Here is a 25,360-nt window from a genome sequence, read left to right on the forward strand (position 1 = left end):
GTCTCACAGTGGAGAAATTTACATTTCACAGCAGCAAAATGATGAAAGGAATGAAAGTAGAAAAAAGAAATACATGAGCTGCTGGAAAGGCAGCCACTCTCGCGGCGCCGTCTTGAAGTCAAAAGAACAAAAAAAAATTAAATAACAAATAATATGACAACACAAAGACAACATGTCATTCATTCTTCAGGACTTGCTGTACCCTCTTTGTGATGACATGAAGCAGTTCTAGATGAAAGAGGAGAGGATCAAAGCGTCTTTCCACCAGTGGATCAGGGACATCATGGTGAAACGTGCACGTCGACTACAAGCTAAATGTTGAAAGCACCACTCTCCTTAGGCGGCTGGCATGCCAACGCGACCCGTCAGTCAGAGAGAAGGTGGTCGGTCCGAGTTGGGCGGTAATCTGGATTGTTGCTGTCCAGAATGAGTCCAATTTGTCAGTGCAGCTCGGACGGTGAATGCGGACCCAGTCCGACACCGTAAGTGTTTGTTGCTTCATCCGTCGCTTCTCTTTTGCCCCTCTGCTGGCTGAGGAAGAGCAGGGAAGGCCGTCTGCTTGGTTGGAGCTTTCTACACCCCCGTTGGCCTGGGGGTAAATTGTGGCACCCACCTTGTCAGAGATGGAAACCCGAGTGCACATAACAAGTCCCAGCCCAAGAGGTTGGCGCCATGACGGGATACTTGAACGGTGAAGGAGGGGAGAGTCCTCAAGCCATAGTGCACTGTGAAGGTGGCAGTGCCTACCATGCCAATCCGAGTGTGGCCCTAGCCAAACAAGTCTTCATTGTTGGCCTTGATCGGGAGATGAGGAAATAGAAGTCGAACTGTGGACACGTTCAATAGTGACCTGGAGGCTGCAGTGTCGAGTAGGAGTGGTAAACTGTGTGTGTGTGTGTGTGTGTGTGTGTGTGTGTGTGTGTGTGTGTGTGTGTGTGTGTGTGTGTGTGTGCGCGCGCGCGCGCGCGCGTGCGTGTGTGTGTGTGTGTGTGTTTGAGTGTGTTTGTGTCCCGTCGTTTACCACGGATTTTGAAGCCGCACCAATCAAGTGCGCCTTCAACCGAAGAGCGTCGGTTGTAGAAGTCGACTCCTGAAGCGGCTCCCTCTTAAGAGCCGACTCCAGTCGTTCTTTTCAAAGAGCCGGCTCCTACTGCCGGTTCCTTCGCGAACAACACATCACTAATCACAACACGACGTACTTTGACTTCCGCACTGACATTTGTGAAATACATAATTTTATTTTCTTTTTGTTGTTTATTTATGTAATGTTAAAATAAACCATATAATTATTATAATCAATTGTTTGTCAGAATACATATAAACAAAGACTAAAAAAAGAAACTATACCACGTGGTACCAACCACGTGATGAAACAGGAAATATGCTTCTTGTGCTTGCTCACTAAGTACATTGTTGTCGTTTGTAGCTAAAACATTTGACGTATAAATTATGGACGTTGCATCAGAGTTGGCTGATGAAGTGGGTTACTTGAAGGCACAGCTAAGAGAGAAAGAGAAAGAGATTGGTGCTCTGAAGACGAAACTGGCCGCATTCGAAAAGGTACACAGTAGCGTGGCTCGGTGATTGTCAACCGACGTTCAGTAAAGTTGTGTTCCAATGTTTGTCGTCAGAAAATCTTTGCAGAAAATGCTAATTCGCTTTCTAATTTGAGACTGTTTACAGTCGTTACACGATCTTTCTCGGTGCACATCCGTCTGTCAATGTATCGGTGCATCTCAATAATCTCATGGAAAACGGAATTCATTTCAGGAGATAATTAAAATTAAAAATCCGTCATTCGTTTTGATTGTGTACACAGATAATTTTGAAGATGGGTTAAAGACAACGAGCACCAAGTCCACAGAATCTAAGGGAATGTATACGTTTGAAATGGACAAAATATTTTAAGCAAACGAAGAAGGGATTGGCCACCTGAAAGACGTTTTCTCTGTTCAATGAGTCTGCGTAATAAAATTGGCACATAAAGGGTGGTAATTGGTTTATTGGTTCGTAAAAATAATAATCAACTGACACGCCCCATCTTTTCAGAAAATAAGTGCCCATTGTAAAGCCCGTTTGTTTGGTGACACATTTGTCAGGAATCTGCATTTTTGGCATGACCAGCGGATCTAAGTACAGTACTTCGTTTGCTGCCACGAAACTCATCCAAATCTTCTCTGCCAATGCCAGATGTGTTTTTTTTGCAGTTGTGTTTGACATTTTTTTAGCTTCTTTGGCCCTGCTACGGTGTTCAGTAGGCTGTGCTTTACAACCCGACATGCTCCATTTGAATGATCTGGATTGAGAACATTTAAGTTAGTGTTCCAAAAAACCTTCTTGTGGCATCATTCGCTCACCATGTCTGCACTCATGTACTCTAATCTGTCATCACAACAGATGAGCAGTCAAGGCTTTCAGGCCGATGGCTCTCTGAACAGACAATCCGGAATTGATTGCTTATAGCCGTTCTGCAGTCTCATAGCTTTGCAATGACTGCTTTCCCTGTATTTGGAAAATGTTTGACCCTACAATCTAATGGCTGTTGGCAGACATGTAATGTGTTCATCTGAGTAAGATGTATTATCGAGTCAGATTTAGGAGCGAAGACTATTCAATGTCCAGACCGCGATCGCAACGAGCACTTTTGGAATCAGCTATGGCATACGATTCACGACACAGGCATGTTAACTCCCTTCTGATAAATGGTGGTTGAAGAATGGGATGTGATCCTACTGCAGTGCATGACCGGCATAAGGATGGAGGTGCCAGGCTGTGGTTGGGGCTTAGAGTTCTAATACATGCTACTGAGGCTCCTGAGTGTTAAATGAGTAAATTATTAAATCTGTGTAGTTTCTATGAAGTAATCTTACATAAGTCTTACATAAAATCGATCTACCAAACACACATTTATGAAATTCTTTCTGCATTCTAGGATATCAACTTTATGAAGTTTCACCTTGCTTATTGATCAGTCAGATTATCAAGGCTACTTTTTTATTTTATGTTCCAGAAGAAGGGCACTTCAGTCCCGGAGCTACTTGACAAAGTGACTCCGCTCACTCCATTAAAAGCCAAAGCAGCTCTATCCAATGAAGACATCATGAGGTACAGCAGGCAGCTCCTTCTGCCAGGGTTGGGTGTGCAAGGTAACAATTCCTCTGTTCGCGCCAAATAATGAATTTGGCACGACAAAACACACCAATGGGGTCACCAGTTAATTCGTCCACAGGACAGCTGAACCTATTCAAGACATCTGTACTGATTGTGGGTTGTGGAGGACTGGGCTGTCCTCTTGCTCAGTATCTAGCAGCAGCGGGTATAGGTATGTGATCGACACGCATCCTGAAATGTTACTAACAATGGGCCAAATTTGGCTCTCAGTATACATAACATGAGAGAACGCTGGCGCAAATGGCTGGCGCAAATGGCTGCTGCAAATGGCTGCCGCAAATGGCTGCCGCAAATGGCTGCCGCAAATGGCTGCCGCTTCTGACCCGCAAAAAAAAAAATCTTATCCCGTGACTGTAAAGTGCTCTTGAGAGTTTTGAAAGGCGCTTAGAAATAAAATGTATTATTATAAAATAAAATGCACATCGACAATTACAATAAAGAGACAAGCCAATCCTCATTTACTCCAGTGAGGTCCATTAAAAGAGATATACTGACTTGACAAGTTCAAACTACATTACACATAACAAATTATGGAGCAGTAATATTAGTATTATTTGTTTTTTTTAAACATGCATATTTATAGTTGTGTTATATCTTGTGGGTTTTTTAAAACGTGGTTGAGGCTGATGTTTTATTGGAAATAAAACAAAAAGCCAAAGAATGTTAATCCCTTGAAGCTAGGCTAAACTCATATGAGTTATGACAAGTTTTTGCACAATAGGCTGGCATCTTGTGTGACATTGTCATGATGGGCAAAACTGCTGATTATTTGAGAGGCTTATTTTATTGGAAATTTGCACCTCGCATTTGACTTCAGAGGGCCCACTTCAAATTTTTGCCCAGCTGATGTCACCCTCTTACCTTGATCTCTATATTGCTCTTAGGCTTTGGCATTGATTTCTTCCGTCTGTTGCTCCATAGGGCGTTTGGGTCTGCTGGACTATGATGAGGTGGAGCTCAGTAATCTGCATCGACAAGTGCTCCATGGCGAGGAGAACCAGGGTCAGACTAAAGCTTGTTCTGCGGCCAATGCAGTTCGAAGGTGACACGTTTGTGTAATGTACATGCGCGTCAGCTATTTTCTGTTTGGATCATGAATGAAATGTACAGTAAACTTTACAAATGCAATTCTTAAATGAGGCAATTGTTATTTATTTATTTGACAACATTAGATAACCCAGGAAAATGTTGTTATTGAGCTGTCGTTTGTGGCCCCGATGGTGTCTGTGCAATGTAAACAAGGCCCTTTCCAGTCTCACCACAGGTTACATCTGTAAATATTGTGTAAACATCTTATTTCAGAGGTTGCTTTTTTTGCTGCACCTCTTGCCCCCTCCTGTGCTTAGTATACACATTGGTTGGCGTTCACCACAAGGGTACTGTTTTACCACGAGGAAGCCACTGGGACAGCGGCTTCCATTTACAGTAGACGCCTCAGGTTGAACATAATTCATTCCAAGGTAGTACGAGCTCGGGTTTGCTTGGATTTTGAATTTTTTTCAGAGAGGAAATGATGAAAAGTGAACTAACCCATTTACGGACCAAAATACCACCATCATAAAACACATTAAGTGTGAAATAGTGAAATAGTTTTCTTCTTTGCTTCACTAGTAACCTGCGTTGTCAAAAAAGAACGCAAGTCTCACAAGTTACAGTATGCTGAAGGTGTTGCTCTTGCACACCAGCGATTACTTCTGATGTGATATGTTTCCTAATTCTGAATTGTACAACCTCAGTGGGCATTTGACTTCAGAATTTCCACGTTACTTTGTGGATTTATCCGAATGTATTATGTGGTGTCAAATTTATTTATTCTTTTTTAACTTTGCTGTTGTATATTTTTAAATGTAATCTCTTAGATTGAATTCAACAGTTGAGTGTGTTCCTTACCACCTGCAGCTTTCATCTGAGAACGCTTTGCAACTCATTCAACAGTATCCTGTTCACTCAAGTTTTTGGTGACTTATAAAGTCACATTATATACATGCCTTGACTTCACTTATTTCATATATGACATTGTGGCTGATTGTTCAGACAATGTCCCCACTCGTTATCTTGTCAATGATGCCTGTGTGCTGAGTGGCAAGCCTCTAGTCTCAGCGAGCGCTCTCAGAATGGAGGGACAGGTAAGATATTTACATTTTTGCCAATGAACATTCCTCACAGCCTAATTTTTTTGTTTTTGCTGTAGTTGACCTTGTATAACTATGAGGGAGGCCCTTGTTACAGATGTCTTTACCCAATACCCCCACCTCCAGATACAGTGACAAATTGTTCTGATGGAGGAGTGTTAGGAGTCAGTAAGTGGAGGAGCTCAGAACATTGTAGAAACTTTCTCCAGGATCTCAAGTTTGTTAACTACTGTTTGTTTCACTTATGTTTAAGTTCCAGGCATAATGGGCTGCTTACAAGCATTGGAGGTCCTCAAGATAGCCTCTGGTCATGGCTGTATCTAAACTCTGGGATTAAATACTGTACTGTCGTTGTACATTTCAGCCTTGCAGTGTATGTAATAATTAATTGTCACAAATATGCAAATACTGCATGAGCGTTATTCATTCGATTTTTTTTTTGTTCGACAGATTAAAGCATTTAACTCACAGAAGCACTAAATTATACATACTGTTTTGTTTACTGTACCTGATACGGAATTGGTTGAGACACCTGTGTGGAGTCCCTTACAATGAAAATCGGCCCCTTTCTGTTGCACACATTTTGAAAAAAGGCTCACCAAAAGATTGACTCGGTTGTTTAATTAATTCCACACTTGATGGGTGTCAAATGCACATCCTTGTTAAAAGTGGCTACAATTTGAAGACATGTTTAAATTGTTTGAGCCTAGTAAATAACCTGTAGGTTGAGGGGAGTTTTTTTTAATTTGCTTGTTCTTTACAAATTGTTTTACTTAAGCAAACGTGTAAGCTTCCTGTGGCCAGCAGCTGGTGACGTTTGATGCTCAAAGTGCTAGATTCAGGTCCGTGAGGTTGCGGCCAAAACAGTTGGGATGTGTCGTCTGTGGGGACGAACCCAGCATAACCCAGCTAATCAACTACGAAGCCTTCTGTGGGTCTGCTGCAACAGATAAGGTTATTATTATGAATAACCAGTTTGCACGTCCTTACTGAAGAATTTGTTTCATCTGGTTTTTAATGTTGATTTTTTTTTTTTCAGTGCCGCAGACTCAACCTCTTGTCCAGAGAGCAGAGAATTACAGTTCAGGTGGGCAACCTTTTGGCCAGCGTAACTCCCATCGCATTATTTATTTAGCCATTCTTTACAATGTTCTCCCAGATTTCATGAAAACCGAGAAACTGATTTTATCACAGCACTCACTGCAAACAAGCTTGAATGTTTTCCACAGAAAAGAAAAAGAGTGTTTTTGTATCCAGGATCTTACATGGAGATTGCGCATGCATATGACGACACGTTCTGAACTTTTCAATGGTCATTAAGCGCAGAGATGAAGATCACAGTTGAATTGACTTTGCGTCATTGACTCTATTTAGAAATAGTTTTGAGCACGAGCTGTCCCAATAATTGTAACGTGCTACAAAATCAATTCTAAGTACAAAATTAGCTATACGTAATTTACATTTCCATATTTGCCTGTAAGATAGCAATCAAATTTCCTTCGAAAACGCTGTCTTTTTCATGACTTGGTTAATGTTATTTGTGAAATTTTCAATATATTTCCAGGACTACAAATCCATTGTGGACAATGCAGAGCCCCATCTCCTGTTAGATGTGCGCCCTCTTGTGGAGGTGGACATATGCAATTTACCCACCTCTCTCAGTATCCTTCAAGAGATAGAAAATAAAACATAAATCAGTGTGATGCAACATGATAAACTCAATTCATCTTGTGGTTAATCTCCTGACATTGTTGCCAGACATACCACTGTCAAGTTTCGAAGAGAAGAAGCGTGAACATGTGCAGTTACTTCAGCAGCGCATTGGCCAATTGAAACAGCAGATGGTTGGTGTCTGTTGGCCTCCAGGTAACATGACAAAACTCTGGCCTTATCTGCATGTCGTCTGGAATGAACCCGTGCATATTCACACTTCATACTTTTCCACTATTACACTGGGTTCACATTTTGTAACGCAAGTAGCATATTCCCTTGGGGTTGCCAAGTGAACCATTTTCCAAAACAATTGTGACCACCTTGATGAGCTGGTCTACTTTGGAAGATTGTATATGAAAGGGAAAAATATACTTTGAGACAATTTTGCTCATTTAGTGTCTACAGAGATAAATAAAGCTGTGTGGAGATTTTGTACTCCACACTACACTTGTTTCTTACGTATTGCATTATTTGTAAATGCAAAAGGTGGTGACTACTGCACACTGAAAGTTTTGTGAATCAGTGCATAATTAATTGGCTTTACTGCTGTTAACCATTGCAAAAAAAACAACAACAAATCATTGTTTTTGATTTACGGTCTTCTTAATAACACTTGATTCATATGCAAAACAGCATTCTGTGTTTGAATATGACCTATAAACAAAGTATCGCACAGGAATGATACTCTGTCACAAAGATATATTTGTGGTTTCTTCCAGTTTATGTGATTTGTAAGATGGGCAACGACTCCCAGAAGGCTGTGCAGATTCTGGGGAAGATGAGTGGATCAGAAGTAGACAATATCCGAGTGAAAGACATCTGTGGAGGCCTGATGGCATGGGCGCAGTGGATCGACCCCAAATTCCCAAAGTATTAACATGTTACCTGTATATGTACTGGATATTTTCTAAGACAATAAACTGTTGTATTTGTAATTTGTTGTCTTTATGTTATTGTTTGTGATACTATAGGAAAAAAAAAACATGTTTTTGAAGAGGAGGAAACATTGATTGACAATGATGTGGATGAACAACAACAGATGAGCAGTTCGGGCCTAACGAACGTATGCCAAACTTTTAGTCATACCAACTTGAGCAATAGGTTCAACCCCGTGTTTACGATTCGCGCTTCCTTGACTTTCTGGACAAAACGTAACGTTTGAATTACATGTATATCTTTCCACGTGTTACCACGAGGGGCCAGCGAAACCTATCCCTATCCGAGCGATTCCATGGGATCAATGAAAGGAAACGGAAATCCAGTTAAACGGGCTAAATGCCATAATTTATTCACTTAAGTATCGGTGACGCCTGCTCATAGCTCATCGGTAACGGTTACATTTTGGAACTGTATAGTGCCACTTAGCTGTTTTTTTGACAACGATACTAGTGCAGCGTGTTCTACCGGAAACAAATTCCTTGTGTGTCCTACATACTTGGCAATAAAGATGATTCTGATTCTGATTCTGATTTTCTAGCGTGTTACGAACATATCTGAATCACGGGAACCAACATTTTTTGCCCCTGAGATAGATAAACCTTAAACAACGGAATATATCTGCGCGTGCGCAGGATCGTTGGTTCCTTGGTCGCGCCATTGTTCCAGGATTTGTAGTTTAGATTTTGCAGTCAGAGTTAAGTCTACTATGGGTACCCTTCAAAAAGACTACATCTCCCAGCGAGCGTCACTCTGTTCCCCTCTAGCGTAACAGGGGGAGTAGTCACAGCTGGAAGGATAATAAGATGCGCATGAATTTACTACAGTATCCGAAAAAACGAAAAGAGAAAAATAAATGGACGGTTTATTTGGTCCTATTAAGCCTTTGCCCGAATTTTTGTTTTGTTTGTTTGACTTAAGTTTAGCTCTCCTCGACAAATTTTAGCGAAGTACAGGTTTAACTTGACGCCGCTTTCCGCAGTTGATGGAGATTCAAAGTTTGTTCGGTCCACTCGCATTGGAAAGAAATGAATCCTTCGCTGACTGTGAAGGTAAAGTATCGCTTTTAACGCGCCATCCAAGCAGTTTTTTGTATTTAGAAAGGCATAAAGTACCACCGAAGCGAAATGTCCGCTGGACGTGCATATTCAAGCTTGTGTAACTTATGTTGTTATTGTGTGCGCTCCTCGGGTTCAGTTATGCCAGCATATCGATGGAATTTGGGAAGTTTTTCACGTTTGCATATTTTAATTGCAGAAGCAGATCACTTGAATTCTTTTTCATATTGGGTATTTGTCACTACAATTGAGATTTCGTGATAACGTAATTGGAGTAAATACATACATACTTTCTTTGGAATGCTTCAAGAAATAATATATATATACGTATATATATATATATATATATATATATATATATATATATATATATATATATATATATATATATATATATATATATATATATATATACAGTGAGACCTCAACTTACGAACACCTCAACTTACAAGCTTTTTGTCTTACAAACGTCAAATTTATGAACATTAAACATTATAATAAGCACTATTTTCATAATACACACCCACCACGGCTGGCGGAGTGATCTTCGGCGGAAGCACACGAACGAACAACACCAGAGGGTAAATTACCAACAGTCCTTATGGAAGGTGACTCTCCTTCCATAAGCCATCAACGACCATCAAAAAGGTAAATAAAACTTTATTTTACAGCACAGTTTATTTCTTTAATTACAGTCGTCATGTAATGCGCCTCTCTTTCCAAATAGCAATTCCCTTTGACCTTTGACCTCCAACGCCATTCCATCAAGCCATAAATGACCATCACAAATGTAAATAAAGTGACTTTATGATACAATGCGGTGTATTTCTTCCATTAAAATACAATAGCACATTTATTATACATAGAATAAGTTGTGTGTAGTTTTAAGGCTTATTTAGTTGAAAAGTATATTTTATGGAAACCCGGGAACGGATTATTCCCATTTTAATGGTTTCCTATGGGATTTTTTTTTGAGATACACACTTTTTGCCTTACACACTCTGTCGGGGAACCAATTAAGTTCGTAAGTTGAGGTCTCACTGTATATATATATATGTATATATGTATGTATGTATATACACGTGTGTATATATATATATATGTATATACACCTGTATAATATGTGTATGGCCAGCCAGTCGATGAAAAGATAACTGAAAAAATGCCTTATGGTCGTGTTAATTAAGCCTTTTCCGCCAAGTCAAGTACAACCTCGAACCAGTAAAATTATAATAACCAAAATTAATGTACAATAGCGTTTTAAGGCACAACTGTCCATCAAAAACGAGGCAAAATATATTTCATGTTACTGGTCAAACATAAACACTGTACTTAATATTTAAAGGTAACCTAGTAGTCAACTGCTGAGCACACAGACTTCACAGAACAAAGGTTTTTGGTTCGATCCCAGCTTGGGTCTCTCTGTGGGGGTTTACTCCGGGTCCTCGGGTTTCCTTCCACATTCAAAAACATGCATGGCATGCTGATTGAACCCTCCAAATTGTCCCAAAGTGTGAGTGTGAATGGTTGTTTGTCTCTGTGTTCCCTGTGATTGGCTGTCCACCTGTTCAGGGCTCCCCCCCCACCTCCTGGCAGAAGACAGCATAGGCTTTAGCAGCTCACGAACCCAGTGAGAATAAAGCGGTCCTGAAAATTAATGAATGAATATTTAAATTATCTTCGAGTGTGTTGCACATAAAATCTGGGGTTATTTTTGGACTTAATGTAAATTGTGTAATATTGGGTATTAAAATGTGTGATATTAAACATAGGTGGGAACCCCTTTGTAAGTGTGCATAATCACTTCCTTTCAATGACAAACGTGCTTTTGTTTGTTTTTGGTGACAGGCTTCCTGTGGTCAGAGTGGATCAGTGATTTCACTAAAGGCAAGGAGCACCACTTCGCAATATGACATTTGTTACAGTAATATTCTAGAGACTTCTTCCATGTTGTTTTGCCACATTGTGAATGGGTGTGTTGTGAGCTCTGGTGGAATCAACGGCTTGCCCCCTGATTCGTAAATCCAAGGTGACACAGTGGAAAACCATACGTTTCAACGCTTACTCACCAAACTCGTGGACCAAAAGTATTCCCCCACATACATCCTGTCAATGAACTCTCCAATATTCAGCGTTACACGTCGCTATTGAAAGAAAGCCAATGTCTGCCTCCTCTCCCCCATCCTTACCTCGAGGCTTCCTCCACTCTCTCCAACCGCATCACACAACCTTGCCAACCGTGTTGTCCCCATCCTTGGCTGGACCGCTTTACACACGGCTGTCTAACGGAAACCACAGCGCCCCCAGCCCCACCAGCTCCCGTAGCTCTTTCCATGGGGTGTCTTTTCTCCTGCAAATTGGGTTGACCAGAGAGACAGTGAACCTGGAGGGAAATGACCTAACACTGTCAACTGTCAAGGACCTGGTGTGCTCAATAGTGGACCAAAAGGTAAGAGACTCAAAAAAATAAAAATAAAAACAGAACAATTATAATTGACACTGTTTGCTCGATATCCAACTCTAATATCATCTCAAATTAAAAGCTTTTCACAAACGCATTCATACCCGCGACAATTTAAGCAGCTATTCTGAAGACGGTAGTGGACCAACATGCTGATCAGCATGTATCTTGTCAACTGACCAAATTCATCTATTGAGGTGTTCAAAAAACAAACATCTGGGCCTCCTGCTCAGAAACTGACACAGCAGAAGCACACACACAATAGCAGTGCTGGACAGTCTGGCTAGCGACATTTTAATGCAATGGTCCTCAAAGTTGCACAATGTTGCTGAATTGCTATTCTGCTATTGCCAAAGATATACACAGCCTCAAAGGTTCAAGTTTACACAAGATTATTGACAATAATTTTTGGAAATAACTATTTTTCTGTTTTTGTACATACAGTACTGTTCATACATTTTGTATTAAGGTTACACTGATTGAATGAATAGATGAAAATGAATAGATGCATTGCAGTACAAAACAAATAGTTTTGTAAAAGTCATACAAAAAATAGAAATCAAACATATACGGTTTCATAAAATAAAAAAATTAACTAAATTAATGAATTCAATATCAGGCAAGATCTTATTGACGACTAAAAAGCAGTCACTTGACAAATGTTATTATGTAGTGTTTTCATTCATGCTTGACTTATGAATTCAACTTGAAATCAAGCGCGTCTCTTTTATCGTATTTTGTTTGTCTTCAATATTAGCTGCATTCGTCCATTCTGACACCACAATGTTCATTGTTAATTCTGTGTTGCATTGTGTCATTATCCTGAAAATCAGTGTGCATATAATCCCACAAATTTGGTTGAGCATTTTTACAGTGGATCAATTGGATTATTTTGTTTTTCAAACAAAAAAATAGCATGACTTTGTGGTTGTTTTAAAAGCAGCAGATTGCCTTAATCCAATAATGTAAGGCAAATACTGCACACCACGGAGAAATTTTTGTGCAGCACTCAACTGTCACTTTATTTGAATTCAAAAGGACAATTCAAATACTCAGCGCTTCGGAGATCTCCACCCTCGACTTGTGTTATACTGCCAGGATTAATGCTCCACAGATCGTGTTTGAATAATGAAATGGAAGTGTGTCTCACCAATGTATTTTTTGAACAGCTTATGTATTATTATGATTGCGGAACACCATTGGGAACTGCAATTATCGTTGCCTGTAAAAAGGGAGTGTGATTATTTAGTGATGTTCAATCGGCTGCCTTGTCCACGGCATTTGAGATGCTCACTGTTGTATCAGGTGTGATTGTTCAAAATGAGAGAAAGTAAATGTACAGTAAACTTAAGGAGCATGGCGACGACAGTAAGGCTATTTTAGTTATTTAGTGCTTGTGACAGCGGGTTGAAAACAATGTTGGTTATGTTCTGATTTGTTTGTACCAACCGGACATGGATTTACTAATGTGGCAGGGCATCTGTTGTGCGGCGAGACAGCAAGCAGGTGGAAAGATGATAAAAGGTCACTCAGCCAGATGCAGGAAGGGTATTGTGAGTTTTCTTTATTTGAAGTTGCAATGGATGTCGGTTTTCGGCAGACCACAGGTAACACTGCTCTCCAGGCTGTCCTTTCTACCTCTTCTTCCTTCTCGAAGTGACTGGCTCAGTCTGGTTTTAAAGGTGGTTCACCTGAGCTTCTGGCCAATCAGGTCCCAGCGGCAATTGGCCATTCCCAGGTGTTTGCATTCACCTTCTCAGAGTCAATTAGTGGTCGCCCGACTCTACTGTTTTGGATGGGGAGAAATGCGCACCTTTCTCCCATCCAAAACCAGAAAACACGAAATTATTTAACATTTCTTTTGGTATCATGACAGCATCGAAAGTATGAAACAGGGAAATGGTGGATGAACGGTGAGAACAACATCATTCAGGAGAGATCATCAGTATATCAATATACAGCAGTATAGAAATATAAGATACAGTATAAATGTTTTTATTGGTTTTAAATGATCATGGGCTATGTCTATCACATGTCTTGATTCGAGTCATCACTCTGTGCAGTATACGACAGTACCTCTTAACCAGGGTTGGGCGGGCTACTTTTAAAATACATTCCGATACCTCATTACCTGTTTAAGTAATGGAGGAAAACATCTCTCTCTCTCTCTCTCTCTCTCTCTCTCTCTCTCTCTCTCTCTCTCTCTCTCTCTCTCTCTCTCTCTCTCTCTCTCTCTCTCTCTCTCTCTCTCTCTCTCTCTCTCTCTCTCTCACTTTTTCTCTCTTAAAAGACACCTCCCCAAATATAGTGAAAATAAATTGATGTACTGATGTGTTACTGATGTCCTTTGAAAAACATATTTAAAGATAGCTGCATAGATAGAAGTGTGAGACAATTGCTTAAATCAGTGGTCACCAAACTATGGCCCGCGGACCGTCAGCACATTTGGTCCGGCCCCCTGAACAATACCAGAGATGCTATCAGATTTTTTTCCTATTTGGCCTCCAGAAAAAAAAAAAATCCTTTTACAAGTCAAAGGTCGGTTTTCGATCATTATCTGTTCCTATTTTAATCAATGTAATCAATGTATGTTGTTTATAATCATGATTGAACAATACAAACACACCTGCTCACAATAGAACGCTAAAGGAGTTGGCCACAATGCGACGGTCTTGTAAACCGTCCTGTCAAATAGTGAACGGAATAATGGCGAAAAGGTTAGGTAAGAAAAAATTGATTCAGAATGCAGGGTATTTAACCTGCAGTGGAGAAACGATTATTTTTATGTTCAATGCAAAGAAAAGGCCGTTTGTCTCATCTGTCAAGAGGCGGTGGCGGTATTCAAAGAATACAATCTTCGCCGACAATATGAATCCCGTCACAAAGACAAGTACGATAACTTGCAAGGCCAAATACGAGCCGACAAACTCTCAAAGCGAAACGTGGACTACTATCTCAGCAGAATACATTTGTACGCCAAGCTCAGCTGAAGAAGGCATCCGTTCGGGCCAGCTTTCGAGTTGCTAAGCTGATAGCAAGCAGCGGTAAGCCTTTCACGGACGGAGAGTTTGTTCCGAAATGTATGGATGCTGTCGCGGAGGAGTTGTGTCCCGAGAAGAAAGATGCATATAATGCCGTAAATCTGTCGGCGAGTACAATCACCAGACTCTGTGAAGAAATCGGGATTAATGTATATGCCCAGCTGCACCAGAAGACGAAAGAATGTGACTTTTTTTTCATTAGCACTGGATGAGAGCACGGACGTGCAAGACACAGCGCAACTGCTCATTTTTATTCGTGGAGTTAGCGCAATCTTTGAGATATGCGAGGAGCTGGCAACCCTCCAAAGTCTCAAAGGGACTACAGTGGGAGAAGATCTTTTTGACCATGAAACTGCTGAAATCTCCGATGAGATCAAGATTGACAGAAGAACATTTGCATCAGTGCTTGAAACTGGCTGTAACTAGAATGGAACCTGATATTCAACTTCTCACCAGCCAGATGCAGACCCACAGTTCATACTGATGAACATAGATAGGTAAGGTCACTTTTCTGACTTGAATGAGTCATTCTGAGCATAAACAAATATAATCATAATAAAATCTACTGGGATAGAATCCATCTTTACAGCCATACTGGTAGTGAAATGTATTGTGCTGTGTAGGTGCTGTATCACTTAGTTCACTTTCTCAACCTGCTTCCTTTGTGGTTTTCACAGGGAAGTTGATGAGAGAGAGCTGCAAACAGCGGTGTCTACAAGCCTACTGGAACATACAAAAAGATTATAAGGAAGGAACACAAGAACTTTTAAGAGGCTGCTCATATGTCTCAGAGAGATTCTGCTCTGACAACTGAGCTGAACTTTTATCTGTTAAGATTGTGCATGGCACAACAGAAAGTTAATGTTCCATGGCTTTTTTTCGATGAAGAACACAGAGAGAGGTGTTTAGTTATTAGTTATTTCATAAATAGTCTTATTTATTTCATGTTTTTGTATGAAGAATCCAGAGAGTTATTTAGTTATTTCGTAAATAGTCTAATTTATATCCAGTTTTTTTTTTCTGTGAAGAACTCAGAGAGGGTTATTTAGTTATTATTTGTTTCATTAATAGTGTTATTATTTGTTTCCTGGAAAGGGTTATTTGGTTACGTGTGGCTTTCTGGAAAACAATTTTTTAAGATCCCCTACGATCGTCACACTTTTTCTGTTACAAACTGAAACCGCCCCCCCATCACAGAAGGGAAAAGTTATGTGGCCCTCACAGGAAAAAGTTTGGGGACCCCTGGCTTAAATGCATGAGGACATTTTGAAATGTCCCCAGGGGCAACACCTTATATAGGCAAACAGACATGAATGGATGAACTGAGTGACAGACACGGATGGATTCATTAATTGATTGCTTGATTGAAAGCCGTGTGAAACTATTAGTTGAATGTAGCTGTTTCCGAACTGTCCCTGTAGGCAACATCACACACACACACACACACACACACACACACACACACACACACACACACACACACACACACACACACACACACACACACGTTTCAGTTTCTGATTCAAGACTGTGTGTGTGTGTGTGTGTGTGTGCGCGCGTGTGCATGCGTGTGCGTGCATGTGTGTGTGCGTGTGTGTATGCGCGTGTGTGCCTGCGTGTGTGTCTGTGAGAAATTAATGTTATCTTTAGCAACAAGCAAGTTAACTGAGAGGGAGATGGAACAAAGCAGCGTGACCGAATATTGGTGTTGTTTTTCTGTCGAACCTGCCTTGTCTCCGGCTTTCCCTGTTCGCTGCAAGCCTAAACTGTGTAGCACATAGGTATTAATTCAGGTCAACCCTATCTAAATCAAATTACTACTACTACAGTGCCATGGCAAAACAAAGTTAGCAACAAAGCGAAAACGTTGGGCCGCGTTTCAGCAAATGTAAACAATACGATGCAAATATTCCTTTTCACAGCAATGATAAACGAGCATCGGAAAAGGAAGCAAGTTGTGACTGCTGGCCGATTTTATTTATGACATTGGGACAGTCGTGTCTGGAAGCCGGTTTTCACACTTTGGGCTACCATGTGAGAACATGTTTTTTTGCCACGCTAACATATGGTCGCTTCCACTCTGGGTGGATTACTGATGCACGAGTCAGATTGCCATATGTTCCAATACTTTTGTATAATGTAAATATGTGCACCAGAATGAAGTGCATGCGTCTCAGTTTACAATCAACCCTGATTGTACTGCTGAGCCTACAGTAAATCATTTGACATGAGAATGTTGTTGACATTATTGCAACAGAACATGTCCAGAACATTGAACCACATTATAGTGCATTTCTTCTATTAAACCTTGCTAAATACAGTACACGGCACCAGCTGCTTCATGAAACCAGCCATATGGCTTTCATATCTGTGGAAATTATGACTGGAGGCCCTTTGTACTCCACTCTATCCTTGCCTCACTCCTAGCAAGAAATGTACGGCAATTGGGAAGATTTTTTTTACCCCAACAGTCTGCTGAAGTGTGTCAACACTTGCCACCAGTGGATCACTGACCTCAGCTTAGATCAGGTGTGTTCAAACTTTTTGCAAAGGCACACCAGATTTGGTGTGGGGGCGGCGGTTCTTTACATATAACAGCAATTCATTGTAATAAATTTTAGCCAGCCATTCTGTGTTTCACATTTGCCGTTTTATTCAAATGTCAGCTATCTTAACTCATTCACTGCCAAATGATGTGCAAAAGTGTGTCCAGTCCAGTCCAGTGACAGGGTTTTTGCCATTTTCATTCAAATTGCAGGCCCCACAGAATATTGAGTTTTAGGACTACATAAACATTGCAAACAATGCAGCGTAAGAAACTTTATACTCTCCTCTCATCAGAAAAAAAAGTTAATTCCTAAGTTATATGGGTCTGGAGTTATCTGATCCTGATTTGGGGCGGCTGTACAAAAGGCAAATGCTGCCCCCTTGTGAGAGGGGAAAACATTGCCAGATCTCTGACCAGCACTTTATCTGCACCCCCACAAGAAAAAACTAAACCTGAACAAATTCAGTAAAACTAACGTTTTTTATCAGTTGAAATGAAGTACTGCATTTTCCGGTGCTCACAAAAGCATTCATTTTCTTCAAAAGATGACCATGGTCCTTATGCGCAGGTGCGCCTTATATGTGAAGTAATAAAATACAACAAGTCTGGCAACTCCTGTCAGCAGCCACCGACTCCATTTCCCTCTGTAGAAGTAGTGCGTAACCCCAGCCTCTACTGTAGCGCCTTATAATATGCTGTGTCTTATATTTGGAAAACTTTTATATCTTTATATATTATATTTGGAAAACATTTTTATTCATTGAAGGTGCGCCTTATAGTCCGTAGCCCCTTATATTTGAAAAAAGTTTGAAAATACATAATTTGTTGGGGGTGCGCCTTCTACTCCGGCGCGCCACACTGGAAAATACGGTAATTGTTCTTTTATTGATTGTCACCATTTTGGAATTGTTTTAATGTGGAGAATTGCCATTTTTGAATATTTTGGGGCTCATTCATTCAATTACTGGCAGCACTTAGCATACGCAGGTAACAGCGCTACTGCCCATTGTATTTTATCTAAATGTGGGCCAGACTTCATTGATTTTATGAAGTAGGCTGTGGGCCAGATGAAAATTGACCACGGACCACATTTGGCCCCTGGGCCGGAATTTGGACATCCCTGTCTTACATCATTCCAATCAGAAGCTCCTGTGACTTCAAAATGACAGTTAAGCATTTGAGATGTAATGTGGTAATCTTACCCCCGTGTGCACTCCAGTCACCGTGGGCTGCAGTTTCCTCTGTTGTTCTGCTTCACCAAGTAGTTCCACACTAAGTCATGCAACAAACATGTATTATAATGCCAATGTGTCAATGCTATGGATTATTTTCTGTGCACATTGTAGCATATGTCACACTGCTACAGAATGTTGCGACAGGTCGTAAAGCAGCGGTGACGTCACGACCGCAGGTAGACTAAGATGGTGGCACAATAAACACGTTGACAAAGCAACTCTCCTCCTCTCATTCCTCCGGACACAACATTGGCGACGAAGATGGACTTCTACACAGCTCCCCTCCCCTCGTTTCTCGCGCTCCCCGGTGAGCCACCAGTCCCGTGGTCCCGCTGGTATGACTCGTTTACGACGTATCTGACGGCGACCGGACTAAACGAAGCAAGCGAAGCACGCCGAACGGCTATGCTAATACACAGTTTAGGTAGTGAGGGGCAGCGCATTTTTCGCTCTCTTGGACCCGCGAAGACATACGGGGATTGTGTCACTTTATTGGCCCGACATTTCGCCCCACCTCAGGGCGTGATTGTCCGGCGGATTGCCTTCCGTCAACGACGGCAACGAACAGGCGAGTCGGTACACCACTACGTTGCCGACTTGCGGTGTTTAGCGGGCCTCTGTAAATTCGGCCGCTTGGAGGAGGAAATGATTAGGGATCAACTCGCCGAGCACACGATTGATCCCAAACTACGGGAGAAACTGTTATTGTCCCCTGACGACCTCCCACTATCGAAGGCTGTGGAGATGGCGTTCCAATTGGAGAACGCAGCACAACTAACGGCTCGGCTTGTGAACCCACCCACACCTTCACACTCTCCCGCATTGGCACAGATTGTTGCTCCAACCTCGCCACTCCCAGAAGCCACCGCCACCTACGACTCCACCTCTACATACGACGGTGCAGAGATAAATGTGGCCAGACATCAAGGGGCCGATGCACGCACGCCTTGTGCCAACTGTGGGTCAGCCTCACACCCCACACGTGCGCCCACTTGCAGAGCCACCGGACAACGATGCCAACGCTGCGGGAAGATGAATCATTTCGCAAGGATGTGCCGCTCTGCTCCCACCTTCACTTACGACCGTACCGAGATAAATGTCGTTAGACATCAACGGGCCAACACACGCAGACCTTGTGCCAACTGTGGGTCTGCCTGGCACCCCACACGCGCGCCAACTTGCAAAGCCATTGGACAGAGATGCCAGCACTGCGGAAGGAGGAACCACTTCGCCAGGATGTGCCGCTCTGCTCCCACGTCAACATACCCGCCACGCCGCTCACCAGACCAGCCGAGGCGAACCACCATCCACTGCGTGGGCTCGCGCGCCAAGCCATTCAAGTGGTGCACAGTGGAACTGGATGGAGTGAGCTTACCACTCCTGCTCGACACAGCAGCCTCCAGGTCACTGTTGAACGTGTCCACAGTTCGACGGCTATTTCCTCATCTCCAGATCGAGGCCAACGCTGAGGACTTGTTTGGCTATGGCCAAACTAAGATTGGTATGGTGGGCACTGCCACCTTCACAGTGCGCTATGGCTCGAGGACTCTCCCCCCCTTCACCTTCCAAATATCCCGTCATGGCACCAACCTCTTGGGCTTGGACTTGTTTTGTGCACTCGGCTTTTCCATCTCTGACAATGCGGGTGCCACAATTCACCCCCAGGCCAACGGGGGTGGAGAAAGCTCCAACCAAGCAGACGGCCTGCCCTACTCTTCCTCAGCCAGCAGAGGGCCCAACGAGAAGCGCCGGACGAAGCAACGCACACTTACTGTGTCGGACTGGGTCCGCATTCGCCGGCCGTGCTGCTCTCACAAATTGGACTCATTCTGGACAGCACCAGTCCAGATTACCGCCCAAAGCGGACCGACCACCTTCTGTCTGGCTGACGGGTCGCGTTGGCATGCCAGCCGCCTAAGGAGAGTGGCGGCACCGACCCCCTCGAACGACTTCTCAAGCAAAGACTACTGACGTCCTGTCACACATCAGAAAACACCGATGGGACGCCTCGAAGAGCGTCGTGAACCAGCCGTGCCCGTGGGGCCAGAGCCTCGGCCAGCTCGCGTTCGCCTTTGCCCTTTGGTAATTTGGACAATTATCACATATTTTGAATATTCAGTCCCTAGCCAGTGCTTAGCCTATCGCGTGGCAGAATAACCCACACGGCTAAGCAGGGAAACCGGCAGTCTACCCGGTTTCCCTTGTTACAAAGTGTTTTTGGTTCCTTCAGGGAGGGGGGGTAAATGTAGCATATGTCACACTGCTACAGAATGTTGCGACAGGTCGTAAAGCAGCGGTGACGTCACGACCGCAGGTAGACTAAGATGGTGGCACAATAAACACGTTGACAAAGCAACTCTCCTCCTCTCATTCCTCCGGACACAACACACATGCATCGGCTGTGCCTTTGATAGGAACAAGCATCCCTACTGGCCGAGGGCTTGCATTAGCATTAGCGTTAGCATTTTGCATCTCGCTGTATTGTGCTCAGCTCAGCAGTTGGAAAACCTTTGATGACCACAAAATGTTGCCAAATGGTTGTGGAGTGTTGTCTGGATTTATCAGCAATTGTTGCAATTAAAGTGTGATTTCTGTTGTAATCTTCATAGTCAGTTTTATATTTCTTGATGCACCGTTTAGCAAAGCATCATGATATGATGTCACGTGAGATTTCTTATTCAAAGTTATGTATGTCTCACACGGTTTTCAGAATGTTACTTGAAGCACTTTTATTTTCTTTCGTCAACTTTTTAAAATTAAAAAAATAATATTAATACAAATATAAATTAATGATGGCATTACAATTTCATAAATACCACTGATTTAGACCCTACAAGATTGTCATTTTGATTTCATTGTAATCATAACCCAAGGCTGTGTGTAAACATGAGGTGTGGTCACTCCGTGTTTAATCAATTTTTGGCATTTGCAAACAGCTGCATATTTAGGAAAATACAGTGAGACCACAACTTACAAACACCGCATCTTTCTTTTCGTCTTAAGAACCTCTAATTTATGAAAATTAAACCTTATAATAAGCACTATTTTCATAATACACACCCACCACGGCTGGCGGAGTGATCTTCGATGGAAGCACACGACCAAACAGTGCTCCAGCCGGCGCTACTTTGCACACCCCCTCTCATTGAATGCACACGTCGATTGCCTACTTGGAGATTTTTGCTGATAAGTTTACTATGATGGGACCGAAAAAAAAACCCCACCACAGGCTCGTGTTCAGCCCAGGAAGACAGAAAAGAAAATCACTGTCGCTGAGAAGAAGGAGATAATTGAAAAACACGAACGAGGTGTGCGTTTGTGTGATTTAGTGGCCGAGCACGGCTATGCTAAGTCAACCATTGCTCCCATTCTCTGGAACACAGAAGCCATCAAAGGTGCATCTGTTGCAAAAGGTGTTTCCGTGCACTCAAAGGGACGGTCTCGGGCAATCGAAGAAGTTGAAAAAAACTTTATTTTACAGCACAGTTTATGTCTTTAATTACAGTCCTCGTGTAATGTGCCTCTCTTTGTGACTTTATGATACAATGCAGTGTATTTCTTTCATTACAATACAATAGCACATTTATTATACATAGAATAAGGTATGTTGTGTGTAGTTTTAAGGTTTTTTTAGTTAAAAACTATATTTTATGGAAACCCGGGAATGTATTATTCCCATTTTAATGGTTTCCTACGGGGTTTTTTTTTTTTTAGATACACACTTCGCCTTACACACTCTGTCTGGGAACAAATTAAGTTCGTAAGTTGAGGTCTCACTGTATCTAGTCATTCTTTTAAAATTCAAAATATTATACCAATTTCACATGATTGGCATTGGGTGATCACATTCAGTGGTGATCGGTATTGGCAATTTAAAACATTGATCAAAGGAAACCATTGGAAAGATTTTTGTTGATTTTCTCCTGCTGGTCTCAGTCGTACAGGAGTGGTCCATTGAGGAAAAGGTTTCTTCTTAATTACAGTCCTCGTGTAATGTGGCTCTCTTTGTGACTTTATGATACAATGCAGTGTATTTCTTTCATTACAATACAATAGCACATTTATAATACATAGAATAAGGTATGTTTTGTGTAGTTTTAAGGTTTATTTAGTTAAAAACTATATTTTATGGAAACCCGGGAATGGATTATTCCCATTTTAATGGTTTCCTATGGGATTTTTTTTGAGTTACACACTTCGCCTTACACACTCTGTCTGGGAACCAATTAAGTTCGTAAGTTGAGGTCTCACTGTACCATCTGTACTGTACTTCTTTGAACGTCCGACACCTTCAAAGAAGTACAGATGACGCCAGAAGAAATCTTTTCCTCGATTCTCCTGCTGGTCTTATTCTTTTCTTACAGTGAAGCTGGAGAAAGCATTAATTTTTCATTTCAATGTCAACGACAGTCCAAGGTAATTTGATACAAATAAATTCAATCTGAGCATCACTGAGTTCCATGCTATCGGGGTTACACACACCATTCTCTTTATGTCCAGGGCGCATGTTCAAAACATTGTTTTTGTGGCAATAGTTTCACTGCTGATTGTTAGTACAACCACAAACAAGACATTTTCAAATGGTGCGGGGTTAATGATTTGTTTAGGAAATGAAACAAGAAAGTTGAACTAAACCCCTGCAGTCACAAATAGTTTCCTGCTACTTCTTGTGTCTTGCAGGAAGCTGTGCCCATAATTGTTTCTCCATTGGAGTACGCAGGAATAAAGAGTGAGAATAGCCTAACTTTCTGTTGCTATCAAAAGGGGAATGCTATGGCTCTTTGAGTCGGAAGAAAAAGTTTTGCCATAGATAATGGAAGAACGAATTTAGCATTTGCTTTCAATTTGAGTTCTATAACAGCTACTTTAATTTTGATTTGCCACAGCCACAGGTTTCCCTACCATTTTTTAAATCCTCTCTGTGGCTTCCATTCTCTGGCTAAAGCCTGAATAGCTGTCTCTGTAATTAGCAGGACAAAATACATTTTCCAGGCACAAACAGGCTGGATTCATGATTTTACAGATAAATTGAAGAATATTATTCACATTGCTTTCAATTGTTATTCACTTGTCGGAACTATCACTTTTCTTTCTGCAAGTCATCTGCAGGAAGTGTTCCTTCTCAAGATGAATTATGTGGTGTTGCAGCAGGCTGCTGGGTTTTTTGTTTGATTACAGCGTCATTTGTTCTTTGAATAAGCATAACAAGCATAACAAATGAATAATACAAAAAATAATAATCCTGAAAAGAAAAAAAAATACAGACGGGATATTTCATGGCCTCTCGAGTTTAGTTCACACTGACCCAAATGAGCAGAATCTTGCGGAAAAGAAATGAACCCCCGTTTGGACACATTTTTGTGTGATATACATGGTGCCAGACATTTCCTAGAGAGCGCATTTAGCACTCACACCAGAAAAAATAGGTCATTCTTGAGTCAATATATGCAGTTTTGCTATTGGTTCTGAATACACATTGTTATGGTGTCAGTTCTTTTCTAACCGAGGCCACTTTCACACTTTCAGTATGTGACGTATACGCCGAAGTCTTCCAAAGCCATGGAAGTTGCCTGACTCCAAGTTTTCCATGTGTTACTCAGAGGCTTTCTTGCACAAGGAATCTATCAATTTCCCTGGTCTTGGAGTAATTTGTGGAACAGGGAGAGAAAGCGGTTGAAGAGGGGGGCATCTCTGAAGTTAAGTGAACTAAGTAATTTCTACCATCTGCACTGCACATTTCTGTTGCCTCATTTTCCTCTAAATGTAAAGTGGCATGGCAGAACAGAAGGCTCAGCCACAAGAGTCGGAATGACAGAGCAAAGAAGGGTGGTCCTCTCCAAGGGCATTGGGCAGGGAAGGCTGGGCCAGACCCATTGGCAGGCCTCCATAGGGTACAGAAAGTATCTTACGATCCACCATTCAGTCGGTGCCAAATCATCTCCTGAGGGCTGCGACCAAGTGCAGCTTTGCTTTGGAATGCCCTTCACCAAGCCAGTGAGGGCAGATTATCCCCACATCAATCCAATCTCTTGTTAATGCCGACTGAATGGGTTGTGATCGTTATTAATATTGAATCGTTAGCCAATCGTAAATTGAATCATTCATTAGTCAGGTGCCTGTGACTTTGACCTTGTGAAGCCAAAAGCACCCTAAGTAATTCAGCATTATGCACAAGCGCATTTCAAAAGCCGAGAGGAATAAATCTCAGATTGTGCAGATTGTGTTCACTGGAAGAGCCTACCTCACAACCACTCATTAAAAATTGGACTTTTTGATCCTTGGATTGAACCACTGGTAAACTGAGCATGGTCAGAGATAGCACGAAGGGACTATGTGTTGACCGACTCACTCCTCCGTAGCAATTGTGGAAAGCCCAAAATGGAACAGTAATCATGCTCAACCTAGGCAGAGTTAAATGGTATTTCTACATTTTTTACCCATTGAATTAAGCTGTGATGTATTATGTAATTTTTTTTCCGGTGACAAATGTCGCGAGACACAATCGTCAAAAAGTGACACGATCAAATGTTATCAACTTCTCTTATCTATATTGTCATATTAGCCCAGTGGTTCTTAAACTGGGTTCGATTGAACCGTAGGGGTTCGGTGAGTAGGTCTCAGTGGTTCGGTGGTTCCTCCGCCGAGGTCCACCCCTCAGTCTAGTCTGCAGTTAGTCGGCACAGTCATTGAAAGAAGGGTTTGAATGAACATACGAAATTGGTGGACTTCGGTGCCTCTATCAAGATTAAAAACCACTCTATTACCCAGTTCTTGTCCAACCCAACTGCTTTTTTGGTTTGACCATTTGAGTTGACATTCAAAAGTAACTCTAAAATCCACCTCTTATGTCCATCTGTGAAATTCATTTGTTCAATGACTAACATGTCAAGTGACAATGACACTTCCATCCATCCTTCCTGAAAGCAGACCCAACTATTTGAATATGACAGGCTCCACTTATGAATAATATGCAGAGGGTAATTTGTGTACTGTGGCTTAACAATCGGGATGGCACGAAAAGTCGGCAAATTCATTTTAACTCAATATGCGTCATGAACCTGTCTC

The 25,360-nt window shown here is 41.8% G+C and overlaps 2 protein-coding genes across 6 annotated transcripts in view; both read left to right on the top strand.

Annotated features, from left to right (window-relative positions):
• The first annotated feature begins 1,033 nt into the window (after positions 1 to 1,033).
• mocs3 (molybdenum cofactor synthesis 3) lies at positions 1,034 to 7,957 on the top strand. Of its 2 annotated transcripts, none has more exons than XM_089003938.1 (13): positions 1,034 to 1,560; positions 3,014 to 3,146; positions 3,230 to 3,322; positions 4,093 to 4,213; positions 5,031 to 5,105; positions 5,180 to 5,297; positions 5,363 to 5,471; positions 5,557 to 5,619; positions 6,094 to 6,257; positions 6,343 to 6,390; positions 6,868 to 6,964; positions 7,062 to 7,169; positions 7,736 to 7,957. In XM_089003938.1, exons 1-13 carry the CDS (start codon positions 1,450 to 1,452, stop codon positions 7,891 to 7,893), a joined length of 1,398 nt encoding a protein of 465 aa, XP_088860064.1. In that variant the 5' UTR covers positions 1,034 to 1,449; the 3' UTR covers positions 7,894 to 7,957. The 2 variants fall into 2 exon arrangements, with proteins under 2 accessions (XP_088860064.1, XP_088860063.1); XM_089003937.1 differs by having other exon boundaries at positions 1,038 to 1,560; positions 3,011 to 3,146; positions 7,736 to 7,956.
• A 767-nt stretch (positions 7,958 to 8,724) lies between these two features.
• Positions 8,725 to 25,360, top strand: part of prkd3 (protein kinase D3) — a 42,357-nt gene continuing 25,721 nt past the window's right edge. For 3 of the 4 annotated variants that reach the window (XM_089003930.1, XM_089003929.1, XM_089003931.1), the window contains exons 1-2: positions 8,725 to 9,004; positions 10,859 to 11,459. In XM_089003930.1, coding sequence (XP_088860056.1) covers positions 11,172 to 11,459 — 288 coding nt within the window. In that variant the 5' untranslated portion in view covers positions 8,725 to 9,004; positions 10,859 to 11,171. Of the gene's footprint in view, positions 9,005 to 10,858; positions 11,460 to 25,360 lie in introns of those variants that run through there. The other variant, XM_089003932.1, reaches the window with a different exon arrangement.

This window comes from Hippocampus bargibanti, linkage group LG09 (genome assembly GCF_051943395.1).
Source record: "Hippocampus bargibanti isolate YZ-2025 linkage group LG09, ASM5194339v1, whole genome shotgun sequence".
NCBI classification, from domain to species: domain Eukaryota; kingdom Metazoa; phylum Chordata; class Actinopteri; order Syngnathiformes; family Syngnathidae; genus Hippocampus; species Hippocampus bargibanti.

Excerpts from the sequence above, each read along its gene's own strand:
- mocs3 (XM_089003937.1), top strand. The coding sequence starts at position 1,450 with ATGGACGTTGCATCAGAGTTGGCTGATGAAGTGGGTTACTTGAAGGCA. Across the intron at positions 3,323-4,092 it reads TCTAGCAGCAGCGGGTATAG|GGCGTTTGGGTCTGCTGGAC; the intron begins GTATGTGATCGA and ends GTTGCTCCATAG. Across the intron at positions 7,170-7,735 it reads TGGTGTCTGTTGGCCTCCAG|TTTATGTGATTTGTAAGATG; the intron begins GTAACATGACAA and ends GGTTTCTTCCAG.